Source organism: Crocuta crocuta, unplaced genomic scaffold (genome assembly GCF_008692635.1).
Source record: "Crocuta crocuta isolate KB4526 unplaced genomic scaffold, BGI_CrCroc_1.0 scaffold64, whole genome shotgun sequence".
Lineage (NCBI taxonomy): Eukaryota > Metazoa > Chordata > Mammalia > Carnivora > Hyaenidae > Crocuta > Crocuta crocuta.
Window position 1 is genome coordinate 7,005,409 of NW_027530640.1, and position 20,414 is coordinate 7,025,822.

General features: G+C 43.6%; 1 protein-coding gene and 1 pseudogene across 1 annotated transcript; one reads left to right on the plus strand and one right to left on the minus strand.

Annotated features, from left to right (window-relative positions):
- VDAC1 (voltage dependent anion channel 1) lies at positions 1-19,127 on the minus strand. The gene is made up of 8 exons (XM_077768631.1): positions 19,043-19,127; positions 18,502-18,551; positions 17,456-17,608; positions 17,310-17,362; positions 8,247-8,474; positions 4,040-4,190; positions 1,905-1,962; positions 1-947 (listed from the first exon to the last, which is right to left on the minus strand). The coding sequence occupies exons 1-8, from the start codon at positions 19,107-19,109 to the stop codon at positions 856-858; spliced, it is 852 nt and encodes a 283-aa protein (XP_077624757.1). The 5' UTR covers positions 19,110-19,127; the 3' UTR covers positions 1-855.
- LOC144235424 (U6 spliceosomal RNA) lies at positions 11,824-11,923 on the plus strand (annotated as a pseudogene).
- Positions 19,128-20,414: the final 1,287 nt, after the last annotated feature.

Sequence of the window (20,414 nt, forward strand, 5' to 3'; positions counted from 1 at the left end):
TGAGGTTTCAATATTTTATTCAAGTTTTACTTTAAGTGATGTTAATTACAGCATTTGAAGGGGAGGATCTAATTCCACACAAAATGGAAGACTCTAAAATGTACCCATTAAACTGCTAAAAAATAAACTGAGTGGCGAGAATACAACAGAAGTCCAATTTAGATTCCAAGTGTTGTCACCATGTGATTACAGTCACAGAGACTCTTCCCAGCTTGCAGCTGGGAGTCTTAGAAGCTATTTCATACTCTGGTGCAAGGGCAAAAAAACCACAACATGAGAGGGAATTAAGTCCTGAATTATTGGCTTCATCACATCCACTTCTCCACCCCAAAATGGCACAAAAGGAACAGCTACCACGCCCTGCAGACTACTTTTGGTGTAAAAGAGGTGATGGACTGGGGTGGAAACAGGTCATGAAAATCTGTCTAAAAAAGTCTCTTTCGGATGAGTCTGTACACACCATCAGTGAGTCTCCTTCATGAGGGTAGGAAACCAAAGTTCAATTCTCAGGAAGTGATAATTTCATTCATTTACTCAATACCAGTTCACAAAGTGCCTACAAATTCTCAGCTTCCCCTTGCAGCCATTTCTAGATAAAAAAGAAACCTGACAATTCTAGAGGGGCCACCAAGTTCCCCCCAAGTCTACCGGTGAAAGGACTTTTTTCTTGGACTTGGGTTTCTTCTGTACCTCTGAAAGGGTAACACCTTAAAGCTGACTCATCTTTAACCTGGAGGTCTAACGTGATATTTAGCAATACTCGCATCCCAGACGTACAACATTAAAAGGTACACTAAATTCTGAAGGTAGCTATGCTCAAAATAGTTTAAAATTAAACGATTGTACAGTATTCATTTATGCCTGAAATTCCAGTCCTAGACCAAGCTTGTGGCCGCCAGCATTGACATTCTTGCCATCCAGCAGAGCTGAGAGCGTCAGTTTGATACCTGCAAGGGGAATAACCAGGAACAGGGAAGGGGGAGGGATGGAGGAGAGAGATGAAAAGAAAGGTGAACACAGAGCAGGTCAACACAAGGAGGATTACCTAAGCACACAAATTCAGAACCTGCTTCAGCCGGGTGTGACCAGCAAGGCAAAACCACATGGCCCATCAATCCCTGTTACTGAACACCATTTGATTCATTAACAGGTAGCCCAGAATGAGCTTATAAAACACTCATTATTATTCCACAGGCTACCCAAAACCACTTCAGGGAGTCCACTTTCCTTTGTCCTCTCACTGCCCCCTGCTAGAGCCCTCTCCCTACCAGCGGCTCCCTGCAGGAAGCTTCCTGAGCAAAAGTGCCTTGAAATGAAACCCAACATGAACCAGACTCTGAGATCTCACTCCCGGCATGCCCACAAACACACACACATGCACGCAACTGATATTCTCCCTATGACAGCTTGATTCTTTCATCATGTAATCTCAGATTTCTAGAGATGAAAGATCCAAAATGACCAAACTAATCCCAAAGTGGTAGTATCTCCTGTAGTTCTAACACACCATGGACTGGTCTAGCCAGCCGTGCAGAGGAAATCTGCACAACAGTTATACAGTGAGAATGATTGATGGGCTAGTTTTAAGACCCTGCTAGAATTAAGATTAAGGCACCTATGTACACACTGGAAAAACAGATGGAGGAAAACCAAAAGTGTAATACTTTAGCCTTAGCCTTTTTCTCTCCTACTCACTACTTCAATTCTCTAAATGTTTTATACGGATTCACTACTTCAATTCTCTAAATGTTTTTATAATTATTTAATTATAAAACTTTCTATCCACTCATTTATAATGTACTGTACAGGCATTAAATAAACAGTAACATTAAGGAGCAAACCAGCACCACAATTTTTCTTTAAAGCAAAGAAACAATTTCACTAATTTTCAAAGCAACACCTACCTGGCTTTAGGGTCTGAGTGTATCCTAAACCTATCAGGCTGGAGTTGTTCACTTTAGCCTAGTAAAGGAAAAGATAAGACAGAATGAAATTGTTAAGTACTTTATGTGTCCATATCCAAAATGAGTAAGAGCTTTGGAACCAACCAACTCTGGCCTTCAGAAGCAAGGACACCTTGTTTTTTCATGACCACCTTGTTTATGAGATTCATTAAATTCAGCATGAAATATATCACATTTGAGAGCAAATCTCAGGAAAGAAACTCAAAGAATCAACACAATGGTCAATTAAAGGAAAGTTATGGGGCGCCTGGATGGCTCAGTCAGTTAAGAGTCTGACTTAGGCTCAGGTCATGATCTCACAGTTCCTGGGTTCAAGCTCTGCAACGGGCTCTGTGCTGACAGCTTGGATTCAGATTCTGTGTCTCCCTCTCTCTCTGCCCCTCCCCTGCTCACACTCTGTCTCTCAAAAATAAATAAATAAATAAAACATTAAAATAAAATACATACTGCAACAAAAGAATGACCTAGCCGGTCACTTAAATTTCAGCGTTTCGTGACTGTGAGTTCAATAAAGCAGTTGAGTCAATCATTTTACCCCCATTCCTCTGCCTGAGTGGTAGGGAAATCTGGGCCTCTCCCTGACCCCTTTTTGGTGAAATAAGGAGAGGCCAGGAACAGAGAAAGCTCAAGTCATGAGAATACTAAGTCCTGGCAAAAGCTGAGGTACATGTTTTCCTGCTTGAATACTGTTTTCAGACCTGACAACTTCCATAACAAAGAACAAAGCAGGGGGAAGGAAGATTTCCTGGCGGTAAGTGCCCCATCTGGCTGTTCCTTTTTGCTTATACCATCTAATTAATAAGGCTCCTCTTCTTTGTTTTTAAGTGCTTAACTTTAAAGGAGCCAAATTCAGTTCCCATTTCAAACAGGCTGTTGGTGTATTACACAATCACCATCCTGCAACATGAGATTTCCTCATTCCACCCCAAAAGGGAAGGAGCCAGCGGTGCCCTGTGATGAGAGATGAGTTCAACAGGATTTAATGCAAAAACCATACAGCAACTGAGCAATGCCACCGAGTCTGCGAGATTAGATGCCAACTATTAAATGCCAGGGCTTGGTTTCTTAATATCCAATAGAGGAGCTGGCAGGAGAATGAAAAATGAGAAGCATTAAATGAACATGAATCCTGAGGATCCTCTCTCTCTCTCAAAAATAAACATTAAAAAAAAGTGGTAGCAGGGGAGGCGCCTACGTGGTTCGGTTGGTTAAGCCGCCAACTGTAGCTCAGGTCATGACCTCAATGGTTCATGAGATCGAGACCACATCAGGCTCTCCGCTGTCAGTGCAGAGCCTGCTTCAGATCCTCTTGTCTCCCTCTCTCTCTGTCCCTCCTCTGCCTGCACTATGTCTTGAAAATAAATAAACATTAACAAATTAAAAATAAAAAAATAGGGGTGCCTGGGTGGCTCAGTCGGTTAAGCATCCAACTTCAGCTCAGGTCACTCATGATCTTGTGGTTCGTGGGTTCGAGCCCTGTATCGGGTTCTGTGCTGGCAGCTCAGAACCTGGAGTCTGTTTCGGATTCTCTGTCTCCCTCTCTCTCTGCCCCTCCCCCGCTCATGTTCTGTCTATCTCTGTCTCAAAAATAAATAAGCTATAAAAAAATTTTAATAAAACAGTAAAAAATAAAAAAATAAAACCTTAGCATTCAAGGTAACCCCTTTACAGTCTGCAGCATGGAACAAAGCTTTATGAGAGGAAAACGCTCCAGAGCAAACCAGTCTGAGTCAAGTCCAGGCCCCAGCACTTATCAGCTGTCTGCACCATCTACCCTCAACCTCTCTGAATTTCCAGCTCATCTGTGCACACAGGGTTGGGATGATTTTTTGTTTTTTAAGGCACATACTCAAATAGGTTGTGTAAGAGTTTAATACAGTAACCCACACATAATGGGCTCTGCACAGTGCCTATCATCCACAGTAAGAGCTATTACTATTATCACTTTCCTCATTTCAAACTCATTTCACAGAAAAAAAATCTCTAGCCCCAGCATGCAACTCCAGCAACCCAGAAGGATTCTAACCTAAGCTTCAGGTGGAACCTGGGTGATGCGTGATTCCACAAGTACTCACCGAGAAGCAGGCGTCAGGATCGATCTGGTACTTGGCTGCTATTCCAAAGCGAGTGTTACTATTTCCCGCTGTCCAGGCCAGATTAACGGCGGTCTCTAACTTCTTATTCACCTTCTGATAAATGGAGCCACCAAACTCTGTCCCATCGTTTCTGCAAACAAGCAGAACACAGGTGCCTATCCACCCCTGAAGGCAGGCTGGAGCTAGGTACAGCCGTCCAAGTCTGACAGAGGCCAGGGGTGCTGTAAATGGACCAAGGTGATCACAAAACAGGTACCAAATTAGGGAAAAGCCTGATAGGAATGGAAGAGGCACCAGCTTTGGGAAGGTTCAAAGGAAGGGAAAGGCTAGTTTTCAACCGTCCTTGGGAACATCCAAAGGCAGGAAGCTAAGGCTGCATGGAACTTGAAATGTGCTTCCAAAATAGTCTTTAAAATAGAAGTGGCAACTAAGGCACTGGAATTCTGGGTGATTTTTTTTTTCTGCTGCTGCTATTGCTCATGTTACTTCTTTTGTAAATGTATCTATGATAACAATGATAAGGGAGTAGAAACAAATGAGAGAACATGGCCAGGAATGGTAAGAAAGGCTGGGCTACCCGTGTTCTTCAGAAGGCAGGTGACAGCCCTTAGCACCACCAGCTGCAGCCACTGCTGGGCAGGCACAGAAAAAGCCCACCTCGCCCCTTGGAGGAGCAGCAATTACATAAGAACTTGACCTCCAATTCAGACTTGTCCACCTGCATAGTACTCTTGGCCCAAACTTCAGTATCTCTGCAGTTCAGATGGGATGAAAAGGAGATGCTTGGTGCATTATAAAATGTTTCTATCTTTCAAAAATGGAATGAAACCCAACTGGATAAATTCCGTCATCTCTTCCAAACACATCACACTGACTCCAGCCTTTTGAAATATCCCCTTTCCCTCCTTTACATTTTTAACATAAAATAATGTCAAAGTTCTGCCTTGTCATTTTGGGTGCTTCAAGTGGAAATGTCATCAGAAACTGGTAAGGCAGAGCCCACGTGATTTGGAACTCAGCAAAGAGCTTGGAACTCTGATCCAGGGGCAAATGGCTGATTCACTGCAAACTCTGCTCCTAGCCAATATACTCTCCCCAAAGTAGATGCTCATTAAACACTCAAGTTTTCCCCTGAAATTCAACGATATAGACCTTGTACTTGCATAAAGTACAAGGACAGGACAGGCACCCCCTGATTCGCAGGGAAACCTAACTTCTTCAGAAAGCCCAAGGAGGCAACAGAACAGGAGCTTTTCACAGACAATAGATTTTTGACTGACTTTAGTGTAACTGAAATTGGGAAATTTTCTTGGGCTCACATGTGTGTCTAAAAAATGTCAGAGTTCTCATTATATCCTAAAACCAGCAACACTGCCTTCTGTTGTGAGCTCTCAAAACCATAAACAGAGGAAAGTCATTGTTCACATTCATCTTCACAAAGCACAGAGAGCGGCTATGACACATGCAGGCCCCTGCAAGCCCCAGGACAACCCGGATGGGCTGTGGTGGCGGTTTCCACAACAGCTAAAAATAAACCATGTCCGCTTAATAAAATCAGGTATGTGAGGCTCAGGTATGCAGGGAAAACAGCTAATGGCCATTGCTATTCCTAGAAATGGGGCCAATTTCCAATTCAACACCAAGGACTTTCCATTTCAGTCAAAACTCTAACAAAAAACACTTCTGGGGGCGCCTGGGTGGCTAAGTCGGTTAAGCGTCCGACTTTCGCTTAGGTCATGATCTCGCAGTTCGTGGGTTCGGGCCCCGCGTCGGGCTCTGTGCTGACTGCCAGCTCAGAGCCTGGAGCCTATTTCAGAGTCTGTGTCTCCCTCTCTCTCTGACCCTCCCCTGCTCGCGCTGTCTCTCTCTCTCTCTCTCTCTCTCCTAGAAATAAATAAAAATATTAAAAAAAAAAAAACACTTCTGTTGTTTGTGCCCTTTTTCCTGTGACATTTTTGTGTGTTGCCTTTTTTAAATTTATATAACTTTTCTGACTGTTTTGGGGGGGGGGTATATTTTTATGAATTTTAACACACGTACAAGATTTGTATGACCACCACCATGATCAGGATACTGAACAGTTCCACCACCCCCAAATCTCCTCACACCACCCAGTGCAGTCACACTCTCCTCCCACCCCAGGAACCACTGGACTGTCCATCACTATGGTTTTCCTCTGACTTTTTAGCTTTAAAATACTCAAAACCAGATACCTGGGTGGCTTAGTCAGCTGGGCATCCGACTTTTGATTTTGGCTCAGGTCATGATCTCGCTGCTGTCAGTTGAACCCGCTTTGGATCCTCTGTCCCCCCCACCCTCTCTGCCCCTCCCTCCCCGACTCTCTCTCTCTCAAAAATAAATAAACTTTAAAAATAAATAAATAAACAGGAGTGCCTGGGTAGCTGAATCAGTTGCGCATATGACTTGGGCTCAGGTCATGATCTCATGGTTCCTGGATTCGAGCCCCACGTTGGGCTCTGTGCTGACAGCTCAAAGCCTGGAGCCTGCTTCGGATTCTGTGTCTCCCTCTCTCTCTGCCCCTCCCCCCCCACACTGTCTCCCCCTCAAAAATAAACATTGAAAAAATAAATAAACTCAAAACTTATTATAATAATGGATATGTCATATTAACTCGTTTATGTTAAAATAAATATAAACTCAAAACTTACAATAGATCTGTTCTATTAATTATGTTATGTTAAAACAAATAAATATAAACTCAACTTACAATAGATCTGTTATATTTTATTAACTGTTATGTTAAAATAAATAAGCAAATATAAACCCAAAACTTAAAATAATAGACGTTATATTGTTACATTAATTATATTAATTATAGTAGTCCTCCCTCATCTTTTTTTTTTAATGTTTTATTTATTTCTGAGAGAGAGAGAGAGAACACGAGCAGGGGAGGGTCAGGAAGAAAGGGAGATACAGAATCCGAAACAGGCTCCGGGCACTGAGCTAGCTGTCAGCACAGAGCCTGATGCAGGGCTCGAACCCACAAACTGTGAGACTATCACCTCAGCCGAAGTTGGACGCTTAACCGACTGAGCCACCCAGGCGCCTCTAGTCCTCCCTTATCTGTAGGAGATATGTTCCAAGACCCCTAGGAGATGCCTGAAACCAGATAGTACTGAACCCTATATAAACTATGTTTTCTCTTGTACATCCATACCTATGACAAATATAATTTATAAAGTAGACACAGTAAGAGATTGGCAACAATAACTTTTATTTTAATAGAACAATTATAACAATATACTGTAATACTGTTATATGAACGTGGTCTGTCTCTCAAAATACCTTATCGTACTGTATACGGCCTTCTTACAATGATGTGAAGTGATAAAATGCCTACGCGATGAGATGAACTGAAGTGAGTGATACAGTGACCTTCTGAAAATACATCAGAAGGGGGGTCATCTGCTTCCACACCGTGGTTGACTATGGGTAAGTGACATCGCAAAAAGTGAAATGGCAGTTAAGGGGGAACCACAGTATAAAAACTCCTCAAAAAAGTTTGTAAATGGAAATGTTAATTAAATACTGGTACATGTACCACTTAACTTGCCTTTAAGAAGTCACTTCTTTAGTGACCTCTAGTGGAAAGAAAGAAATCTGAAAAAGTTGTCGCCCACTCATGGCGTTGGGGATTTTATAAATGAAATGTGTGTTTCCCTTCACCTACATCAGCACTCCAATGCACTCCAATTCCCAGGTTTCATACAAGGGGCTCTCTAAGCCAATCTGCACTTTTCTCTTCCCTTCACTGTACTAGCTAGTAATTAGTCAACTTTTGCTTGCTCTGCCTCAAGGAAAAGACACTGTATGGAACCAAGATCATCATCCCCTAATCTGGTGTCTCAGATCTACGTTTCATTAAGCACAGTAAGCTGACCTCAGGCTTCATACAGAGAAAGAGGGACGACAGCCATTGGACTGATGTCATGCCCTGCTGTAACATATCAGTCATTCTGTGTGTACTAGTGACAGCTCCGACCGTCTCTAGAACACAAAGAGCCTAAGCCACCTGCCGAAACGGGCAGGTGGGAAACAGAAAAAGACCGGCAGGCCGTGTGGCTCATGTGATGCCAAAACACTCACTTTAAAGTGATTAAAACGGGAGCTCGAAAAGCAATCCCTCGCCTGCATGCATGCACTCACGACGCTCACGTACACTTACACGTTAGTGTGGAGCTGGAATTCGTCAGTCTTGTAGCCGACTGCAAAGTTGCTCTGGGTCACTCGAGACTTTGCAGTCTCAAAATTCATCTGGTAGCCGGCCAGCCAGCCCTCATAGCCCAGCACCAGAGCGCCCCGGATCGAAGGGCCGGCGATGTCAAAATCCACGTCACAGCCCAGGTTGATGTGCTCCCGCTTATACCCTGTCTTGATTTTAGCATTTTTTTTCCTGAAGGAAAAGAAATTGTGTTGTTAAAGTCATAAGCGAATTCACCTTGTGACAACCATGCCAAAAAAAGGAAAAACAAATGTTTTAAAGCTCAGGTTATATACAGGGATAGGGAGGCAAAATCAGCACCCCAGATCTCCCATTAAGCAGCTGTTCTCCCACAGTGGACGAGAACACAACCTCTCCTCAACCACAAACCTGGCTGCAGAAACGCCACAAGAATCAAGTGAGAACAGGCAGGAAAAGCTGGTGGCAGGGTCGGACGAAAACACTAAGTAATTTTCCTTTACTAACCTCTCCCTATGCCTAATATAATGCCCTAACCAGGCATTTATTAGGCAGAGCGCTACCATGTAATTATGAAACAGATGCTTCCTTGCTATTCTCCAAGCCTATGAAAAAGATGCAGTATCTCTGTCTTGAAGGCAGCTATCTAAACAGCAGCTTTTTTTTAATGTTTATTTATTTCAAGAGAGACAGAGATAGCATGAGTGGGGGAGGGGCAGAGAGAGAGGGAGACCCAGAATCCCAAGCAGGCTCCACACTGTCAGCATGGAGCCCAATGTGGGGCTCAAACTCACCAAACCATTAAGATCATGACCTGAACCAAAACCAAGAGTCGGATGCTTAACTGACTGAGCCATGCAGCCACCCCTAAAGAGCAGCTTTTAAGGAGATGGTTGCTTTCTTACCTTGTGGTTCACTTAGTAAGTAAATAAACAAATACTAGATAGATCCCTTCTAAGTAAATATAACAGATAGCTTTTAATTCAGTATTCATGAGATCCCAAAGAGCATGTATGTCAGAGACCTAGGTGCAGATGTAGAAGCTAGGACCCTGTAGTCACAGAGGCCGCGAGACCCTTGCCAACTGGGTAAGATGGCAGGTCTTGTCTGCTAATCCCAGATCTGTGCATATGACCAGATCAGTGCCTCCTGTGCCTATTACTCCATACCCAGCATTCGTCAGCAAAGGTAGGTGAGTCAGCTCACTTGCAAATATATTACCACTCCAGCCTTGACCAAATGCCAACATGGGAGACAAGACTGGTTCTAATGAAGACTATTTTCTGTTATTCAGCTATAAAACGGACATCCTCCCACAGCAAGCTGCACTCTCAGAAGAGATCAGGACCTGCACAGCCCTGTCTACCCCAGTTTCATTCAGACCAAGATTAAAGCTTCATCCCCAGCACCCAGATTCAGGACTCTAAATGCCATTCTCTCCTTAAAGGCACCAGTACCCGTCGGAAAAACTGGAGACTACAGGTCAGGGCAGGGAATGTGCAAGGTGAGCTTGAAGCATCTATCAAAGCTATTAAAGACTACTGGGGTTGGTGAACAAGGACTTGCTAGCCTGAAGAGACACCCAAGAGCTTCCAACATGAAACACTGACATCTTAAGAACAATACTGATTGGATCAGCTGAGTGGCTCAGTTGGTTGAGCATATGATTTTGGCTCCGGTCATGATCTTTCGGTTCATGGGTTCAAGCCCTGCATCAGGCTCTCCACTGTCAGCACAGAGCCTGCTTCAAATCCTGTCTCCCTCTCTCCCTGCCCTTCCCCTGCTCATGGGTGCTCTCTCTCACTCTTTCTCTCTCTCAAAAATAAAGAAATACTAGGAGCACCTGGGTGGCTCCACTGGTTGGGCGTCCAGCTTCAGCTCAGGTCATGATCTCACAGTGTGTGAGTTCAAGACCCACATCGGGCTCTATGCTGACAACACAAAGCCTGGAGCCTGCTTTGGAATCTGTGTCTCCCTTGCACTCTCTCTCTGCCCCTTCCCTGCTTACTCTGTCTCTGTCACTAAAAAATAAATAATAAATAAACATTTTTAAAAAACAATGGTAATACTGGCAGTGGTGGTGCCTGGGTAGTTCAGTCTGTTAAGTGTCCAACTCTTGATTTCTGTTCAGGTCATGATCTCATGGTTAGTGAAACTGAGCCCCAAGTTGTGTTGTGAGCTGCATGGAGCCTTCTTGGGATTCTCTATCCCCCTTTCTCTTTGACCCTCTCCCACTCGTGCTGGCTCACTCACTGTCTCTGTCTCAAAATAAATAAATTTTTTTTAAATCTAAATTTATTTAAAAAAGAGAGAGAAGGGCACCTAAGTGGCTTAGTCAGTTAAGTGTCCAACTTCAGCTCAGGTCAGGATCTCACGGTTCATGGGTTCAACCCTCACATCAAGCTCTGTGCTGACAGCTCAGCCTGAAGAAGCCTGCTTCAGATCCTGTGTCTCCCTCTCTTTCTCTGCCCCTCCCCTGCTCAAATTCTGTCTCTCTCTGTCTCTCAAAAATGAATAAACATTAAAAATTAAAAAAAGAATACTGGCAATGGATTGAAACATATCAAATATGTTTAAATCATACTGACACTTAAAAGACACACAATGGTCATCTTTGGAGACTAGAGAACCAATGTGTTATGTTGAAACAGTAAATAAAAAAGGAAGCAAACATTCATTCCACCTTTCCTACACTATCTGAGTAACCAGTAGTTTATGAGAAGTTTCTTTTTACTGAAATATTCTAGCTAATAAATGAAGAATGAATGGTTAAAGTGGAATTATCACCAGTTTGTAACGCCTAATGAGTGAAGTGTGAATAGCACTAACACTCAAAGAAAAAAAACCCAGCATTCTACGTGCATCCAGTGGAAGTATATGTCACCACTTTTATTCTTCCCACTCCCCTTCCTAATGGAATCTAAATGCAATGAAACCTGTAGACTTACCAATTCACAGTAAATAGGAGGGACAGGGTGACAAGTTAAATGACCATAAAGATATCCACAGCATAAGTTAGTCTATGCGTATGCTCACTTCGGCAGCACATACAGTAAAATTTAGTCTATGTGTAATCTTATGGGACAAATGATCTAACTTCAACAAATAAGTTAGAAAGGGAAAAGGAGGAGGAGAACCTAAAAATTAAAGAGACTTAGGAGCCAAATGACCCAATTTTTGCAATTTTGCATGGACAATTTTTGATTCTATAAATTGAAAATGAAATCATGTAGGGGTGCCTGGGTGGCTCAATCAGTTAAATGTCTGACTTTGGCTCAGTTCATGATCTCACAGCTCATGAGTTCGAGCCCTGCATGGGGCTCTGTGCAGACAGCTCAGAGCCTGGAGCCTGCTTTGGATTCTGTGTCTCCCTCTCTCTCTGCCCCTCCCTGCCTTGTGCTCCGTCTCTCACTCACTCACTCTCTCTCTTAAAAATAAATAAACATTTAAAAAATTTTAATGAAATCATGTATATTTGATCAGACTACAGATTTAACAATATTAAGGAATTATGATTTTTTACAATGTAATTATATTGTGACTATACTTTTCTAAAAAATGTGTGCCTCAGCAGCACATATATTAAAACTGAAACGATAGAGGAAAGATTAACATGGCCCCTGTGGAAGATGACTCAAATTCGTGAAACACTGCATATCTTTAACTACAGAGAACAAGCTGACAGTTACCAGAGGGGAGGGGGCGAGGGGATGGGTGAAATAGGTGATGGGCATTAAGGAGTGCATTTGTCACAATGAGCATCAGGCAATGTATGGAACTGTTGAATCACTATACTATACACCTGAAACTAATATATAAAACTGTTAACTAACTGGGATTAAAATAAAAAGTGGCACATAGGTGGCTCGGTCAGTTAGTCTGATTCTTGATCCTGGCTCAGGTCATGATCTCACAGTTTGAGGTTCAAGTCCCACATCAGGCTTTGCACTGATGACTCAGAGCCCGCTTAGAATTCTCTCTCCCTTGCTCTGCCCCTACCTCACTCGTGTTCTCAAAATAAATAAACTTAAAAATAAAAAAGGAATCTTATCACTTAAAGATACATATTGAAACATTTACAGATGAAATTATGAGATAACTGTTTTTTACTTCAAAATAATCTGAAGGTGGCAGAGACTGATTGTGAATGCATAAATAAAACATAATTGGCTATGGGTTGATAACTATTAAAGCTGGGTGATGGGAACATGATGAGGGTTTATTTTTTATATATTTCTTTAATATTTCTTTATTTTTGAGAGAGAGAGAGAATGATAGCAGGGGAGGGACAGAGAAAGAGAGAGACACAGAATTGAAAGCAGGCTCCAGGCTCTGAGCTGTCAGCACAAAGCCCAATGCGGAGCTTGAACCCAAAGACCATGCGATCAAGACCTGAGCCGAAGTCAGACGCTTAACCTAGTGAGTCACCCAGCCGCCCCCATGACGAGGGTTTAATATGCTACTCTTTCTTTAGTATGTTTGAAGTTTTCTATAACAAAAAATTTAAGGTTAATCATTCCAAGTCATCAATGAGATGAGAATTTCAGAGGTCATGGTTGAAAATAAAGCCAACACCCTTCACAAGTAACAGTGATGCTTACAACTTTTGTTCAAGTTGCTGTGGTGCATTTTCTCAAGCTTTTGAAGGAAAGGAGTAACAACCAAACAAATTATCTCTCAATAAGAAAAACTCAAGGGGGCACCTGGGTGGCTCAGTCAGTTGAGCATCTGACTTCAGCTCAGGTCATGATCTCACGGTTTGTGGGTTCAAGCCCACGTTGGGCTCTGTGCTGACAGCTCAGAGCCTGAGGCCTGCTTCAGATTCTGTGTCTCCTTCTCTCTTTGTCCTTTTCCCACTCATGCTTGTCTGTCTGTCTGTCTCTCTTTCTCTCTCTCAAAAATAAATGTTAAAAGAATTTTAAAAAAAAGAAGAAAAACTCAAAGTGTCATGATCTCATGGTTCATGGGATCAAGCCCTGAGTCTGCTTGGGGTTCTCTCTCTCCCTGTCTCTCTGCCCCTCATCTGCACTCTCTCTCTCTCACTCTCTCTCTCAAAATAAGTAAATGAAGTTTTAAAAAACATAAGGAAAAAAAACTCAAAAATCAACCTCTTCGGGTCTCCCTAGTCTTTGCAGGAAACAGCCTCGGTTTCAGCTTATCCAACTGGCCGCATGCTAGCGGGGTGATTGATGAAAGGCAGCTGCTCTGAGGCTGACATTTAGAAAAGGGGGGGGGTGGGGGGTGGGAAACAAACACTGTAAAAATCAGGCATCTTATAACCACTAGGTAAAAAGCTGCCGCTGACCAAAGCGTGCCGCCCGTGGCAGGGCCTCTGACCAACGGTGCGCACCAGCCGCACTGGACCATTTACATGGTGCCTCCCGCCCCTGTCTCAATGAATTCTGGCCAGGAGAGCAAAGTCCCCAGAGAAAGGGCAATGCCCGGGCAGTGACTCAGGTTTCTTTCCGGGCTTCTGCTCTAATGCAACCCTCCACATCTCTGGAGTTTTCCCTCTTTCAAATATTACTGGGATTATTTTTTAAGCTTTTTAAACAATGGCGCTAACTTGACTAGCACCTGAGAGAGGCAGGACTCTGATTGCCGGTTAACAATCTGGCTTTTTCTGTGGTGAGTACTCAGCATGGGTGCCGGTCCCTGGAGGAGTGTGCAGCCTCATCCACATGTGATCTATGCTCAGCTCTGTACAGAAGCCCCGATGCTTTCCCAGGCTCTCCGCTTCGGTAGCTCTGGAGAGCCAGCTTTCATTTCTAATCTGCATCAAGTCATCAAAACTTGCCTCAAATACCCAGGACCAATGTGGACACGCTGTGCTCATGATCTTGGTTTCTAAATGCCACTCTTCACTAGAAGGAGCTGAAGCTCCCTGGAGAAACGCCTGATGGCAGGACCAGAGGAGAAGAGCAGCAGATGAGCCTGCTACAGCGTCTGAAGCAGAGCTCAAAAGAAGTGTCAGGGGATTATCAAAAGCACAGGAGGTCAACTTGGAGACATGCTCAATGGCCCTATCTGAAATAAATGAGTAATCAAATATACTATAGTAACAGATTATAACCCACAGAATAAAGTAAATGTCCCTGGATCCATACTGATATAAATAAATGATTAAATAAATACATGGAAGAGAAGGAAGAGCTCTTCGTTAGAGTAGAATCCCAATTAATAAATGCAGAAGGCATGACGGAAAGAGAAAATTTTACTAAACGCACTTGTCGCAGGCAGAATCACTGTGGATAGTAATTTTGTTTTTCCAAAGGTAAGAAACAGAATATTTGCATAGTCTCAAAGTACCTCCCGAGATACTTATTTACAAAGAGAAAAGTAACTTCATAGAGAAACCTGGCAAATACCACTTTACTCAAGTGATCAAAGTTAACATCACCAGTAATGAACACTGACATATACGTCCTGATATCATGCCCAAGACAGACACCACATCACTTCTGTGGCTGTAGAACAGAAGTGTTATACTATAATAATATAAATAATATAACATAATAATATAACATAATAAAAATACATAACCTAAGTTTGACCATGAGGAAACACGACACATATCCAAATTGACAGAGTCTACAAAATAATTGGCCAATCCTCTTTAACACTGTCAAGGTCATGAAAGACAAAGAAAGACTACGTTCTAGATTCGAGGAGACCAAAGAGATTTGAGGGTTAAATGTGACCTAGTATCCTGAACTGGATCATGGATCAGAAATAAGACATCACTAGGACAACAGATTAGTTAACTGTATGACAGCCATATAAATTTCCTGGTTCTGATAATTACATCATAGTTACACAAGATGTTAATATTAGGAGGAGCTGAATGTAGGATATAAGGGAACTCGACAGGATCTCTGTGCAACATTTTTGTGCATATTAAGTGTAAAAATATTTCAGGCGTCAGTTGGTTAAGCCTCCAACTTTGGCTCAGGTCATGATCTCATGGTTCATGAGTTCAAGCCCCACGTCAGGCTCTGCTGACAGCTCAGGATCTGGAGCCTGTTTAAGATTCTGTGTCTCTCTGTCCCTCTATCTCTCGCCCACTTGCATTCTGTCTCTCTCAGAAATAAACATAAATCTTTAAAAAATGTAAAATTATTTCAAGATAAAAAAAATTTAAAAAAAAACCCTTCCTCTTATATGTATTACTGTAGGATCTGGAGACCTCTCTGCAAACCTCCCAAAGGTAGCAGGAAATCCCCTAAAAACTCTAAAGTGTGCCATCTCAAGTCAGTAGGCAAAGTCCTAGGCAACAAATTCAAACATGTAAACACATTCTCCTGCCCCTCATGCTTTCAGAGGGTCTCTCTAGATAAGTTCTCCCATAATGGCACGGTGTCTGGAGGGAAATAGGCAAGCAGGAAAGCCAGTCGGGCTTGCTGCTGTCAACTTGTCAGTGCAGAGCATGTTTAGGATCCTCTGTCCCCTTTGTCTGCCCCTCCCCCACTTGCGCTCTCCCAAAAATAAATAAATATTACAAGACTATAACCTCCAGAGGCAGAAGCCCTATCTACCTAGTCTCATGGTTACCCTGCATGCAGTACAGGGTCTGAACTCTGTAGACCCTTCCTCTAAAAGACATGTGTCAGGGGGCACCTGGGTGGCTCAGTTGGTTGACTGCCCAACTTCGGCTCAGGTCATGATCTTGCGATTTGTGAGTCCGAGCCCCATGTCAGGCTGTGTGCTAACAGCTGAGAGCCTGGAGCCTCCTCTGGACTCTGTGTTTCCCTCTCTTCTTCTGCCCCTCCCCTGCTCACAGTCTCTCAGTCTCTCTCTCTCTCTCTCTCTCTCTCGATCAAAATCTGGCAAACATTAAAACAATTTTCTTAAGACATCTGTCAAGAGGGGAAAAAGTAAATAATATGGAATGGCAAAAGATGGAATTCTTCATGCCACTAACTGTACATTTAAAGATTGCTGGGATGGTGTGCCTGAGTGCCTCACTCACATGAAACATGGCAGTCGGTTGAGCGTCCGACTTCAGCTCAGGTCATGAGATCACAGTTTGTGGGTTTGAGCCCCGTGTCAGGCTCTGTGGTGAATGCTTGCTCAGAGCCCAGAGCCTGTTTCGGATTCTGTGTCTCCTTCTCTCTCTGCCCCTCCCCCACTCACACCCTGTCTTACTCTGTCTCTCAAAAATAAATAAAATGTAAAAAAAAATTTGTTTTAAATAAAAATTGCTGGGATGGTAACTTTTACATGTGTATTTTACTACAATTTTTAAAAACCACAAAATCAAATTCAGTACCTGCACCAATGTGCAAAACAACCTTCACTGGCTTTCAGAGACCCACTGCTCTGAATGGACAAAAACAAGAAAGTGCCCTATCTAGTCACTTTGAAAAGCACCAGGAGCTCAGGCAACCCACACACTGTCTGGCCTCCTGATGAGCCCAGTAACTGTCAAGCCTAACTGGTTTGTGGCTGGGGGGTCATGGGGCAAAAAGTGCAGCCTCAGGAGCCCCCCTGCACTTAAAACCCATCGCCCAGTGCCCCTAAGTAGGAAGCTGGGGAAAGGGCCCTCCCAGCCTGAAAACTGGGACTGGCCAGTGATCGCCCAGCCCCTGCTTCCAAACATCGCCTGCTGCCCTGTAGCCTTGGCTACTCACATTTCCAGCAGCCTCACTCACATGACACATGGCTTTACTGGACCACACATATCCTGTAGCCCTCTACACTGAAGCCAGGACGGCCACAACAGGCAGCACAGAATCTTACTGCAAAACACTGGTCGGGGCGCCTGGGGGGCTCAGTCGGTTAAGCGTCCAACTTTGGCTCAGGTCATGATCTCACAGTTCATGAGTTCGAGTTCCTGCGTCAGCCTCTGCTGATGGCTGGGAGCCTGGAGGCTGCTTCAGATTCTCTCCCTCTCTCTCTGCCCCTCCCCTGTTCTTGCTCTGTCTCTCTCTCTCTCTCTCTCTCTCACTCTCAAAATTAAACATAAAAAAATTAAAAAACAAAACAAACAACAACAAAAAAAAAACCACTGTTAAATGTCCTTGCTAAGAAAACACTTGAGATTCTTACCCTGTGTTTGGTGAGAAGGAGGAATCAAAGGTCAGCTTCAGTCCACGCGCAAGCTGAACAGAAAAGAAATGTGCCAGGTTTAGTCCAAAGGCAGGGCAGCAGATGTCAATGAATAAAACTGTGTCTCTTCGCGGTGACACCATTACCTGATCCTCCACAGTGATCTCTGTGCCTAGTGTGTTGTCAGTGTTCCATTTCTCCGTAAACGTCAGACCGTATTCAGTCCACCTGTACTTGGTTTCCAGACTGCCCGTCACTTTGGTGGTCTCAGTGTTGGCTGAACCTGAGCTTGTAAATTCCTGTAAAGGAGAGAGAGGGTCACAGCCTGTTCCCCGGCGCTGCACTGAGCATCCTAAATGGAACGTACTTTCCTTTATGCAAGAGGCGAGAGCTGAATGTGGGGGGGCAAAATCTACTTCTACAATTCAACTCAATGTTTAACTACAGATGGGATTAAAAAGACCTGTTGGTTAAAAGACTCTTACGAGGAATTCACTGTCAGGAGACAGCTTCCTCCCTCCCTGGTAATGCTGTAGTCTGACAGGAGGATAATCCCTCTTTCACCCTACTTCTAGCCTAGTATAGACCAAACACTCTGAACTCAAGATGATACTATAGTACGTCAACTCCAAAATTTCCTCCTTCCAACAATCCCCACACACACGGTCTCAAAAGGATTACTAAGATTTTTTTTATAATCATGTAGCATTGAAAACAGCTCAATTTTAAAAAGAAGCAAGGAAAAATAAAACAGAGTTTATTAACTCAGTGAGTTTTAACAGCTGCTAAACTGGGGACCTATCAGCAGCATTCCCCTGGACCCCTCATCCTATACAGGATGCGATGAATGTGACAACCACAAACTGCCACAATCAAAAAGGTCCTTTCGGGCCACCTGGGTGGCTCAGTTAAGTGTCCAACTCTTGATTTCAGCTCAGGTCATGATTTCACGGCCATGAGATTGAGCCCCATGTCAGGCTCCTTGCTGAGCACGGAGCCTGCTTAAGATTCTCTCCTTCTCTCACCCTCTGCCCCTCCCCCACTTGTGTGCATGCATTTTCTCTTTCTCTCAAAAAAATTTTTAATTTTAAAAAATACAAAGTCCTTTCATTTGACCCTGTCACCCGGGACACGGTAGCCATCTACTGATCTACAATAAACACCCACACTCCATGTTGATCAGAAGACTTACCAGTCCATTCTCAGATTTTGTTTTCAAGTCAAGTTTTATTAAGCCAAATCCTAAAGAAAGAACATGGTAACTGTTAATAGGTTAAATATCTAACTCGAGAGTAGCATCTCTCCCTCCCTACTGCTGTTTCAAGATGCCATGAGTGTGCAGGGCACGTGTCTCCGCTCCCACCTGCCTACATGGGGTGCTTCGGCGCCACAGAACGGTGGCTGTGCGCTTCCAGCACAATGACAGGGAAAGGTGCAGCACAGCATGAGCACAGGCCTAAGGATGGGTGACACTTAGAAATCACACCCCCCGACCACAGCATACACAGAGCTGCTCCCAACTGTGGGACAGGAAACCAGAGCGCCCACCTGTCGGCAGCAATTCGTAAGCCTGCCCCTCCCAGGTGTACCAACCAAAACTGCTTTACTACCAGAGAAAGCTTGTCTTTTTTTCCCCCTGATATCAAAGTTCTGAGAGATGACCAACCCAGGTTTCCCAAACGGTGGTGGGTAAAATCCCAAACATGCCAACCCGTTAGCTCCGAAACACTCACCATAACCCTTGGTGAAGACATCCCGGGCACATTTGCCGAGATCAGCATATGTGGGAGGCACAGCCATCTTCTGCTACAATAAAAGAATCACCAAAAGACAGACATCGGTAATGAGGGAAATTCATTTTCCATCAATAAAAATTACTAGCTATAATTAACCACCAATAAAACTCATCAGCACCGAGTTCAGGCACTTTATTCTCCCAGGTGTGCACAGAGAAGCCTTGTGATCTCATGCTTCCTCGGGTCCTGAAGTGGAGACACCCAGGTAAGTTCTGTCACAGCACCAGCCTGCCTTTACACCTCTTCTCCTTGGCACCCCCAAGACTGAGCACAGGCGCAGAATACAGCAGCCGTCAGTAAATATTTGTTGAATGAATTAATGGTCAAAGACACATTCCCATGAGCCAGCTACTTTACTAAGTCGCAGGACTCTTGCCAATAAAACATATCTCCTTACAAAATGTCGGCTGCTGTGGCATTCAATCACTGAAGAGAAATCAGAGCTTTTCAGGCCAACCTATTTGCCATATGGTTCTGATTTCATTCATTCCAACAAAACACTTACAGAGTACCTACTATGTGCCAGAATGAATGCAACTTTTCACAAAACTCTGCATTTCAGGGGAACCCGTTTTTGATATTTTGAGTATCATAATCCTCACAGAGAATACAGCAAAACCTAACAATGAGGCAACTCTTCACATGGAAGGAAACAGAACCACACACCCCCCCACAATAATTAATTCAAAGAAACCTTTATTGAGCTACCATGTGACTTTATTTTCTAAAGTACTACTTGAAATTGTTGCGTATCACTAAGTCAACAAGCATTTATTAAACACCTCAGGGTTCATGGCAGGCGAGTAATTCAGAGAGTCCTTTCCCTAAGGACCACACTGTGTCCCTGGGAGGCTGTGCTCTGACGCATTATATACACAGAATTAACATTCTAATCCAGGACAGCACACACACACACACACACACACAGTGGGCTCCAACCAGGAGGAGAGGAGTCATGAGAAAGCACTATCATGTGCACCTTCTCCATTTCCAAAATCATCAGCCCCGATTACCAGGAATCCAATTAACCCAAGGTTAATTACTTTTTAAAATACAGTATACCTAAATGGCCGAACCGAATCTGCATACACCCCACCTGAAGTCACAGATGTATGCACTCACACAAATAAACACCTACACGGCATGTCCCTGGTAAGGGGGAATGGTTGAAATGAAAACCAATGAAAAATGGTTCCGTCAGTCCCTGGGGGAACAGCATCACAAATAGAAGCTGTATTCCCGACCTTGGCTTTAACTTCCCAGACGCTGCAGGAAGCCCACAGAAGCAAGGAGTACACTGTAAAATAAA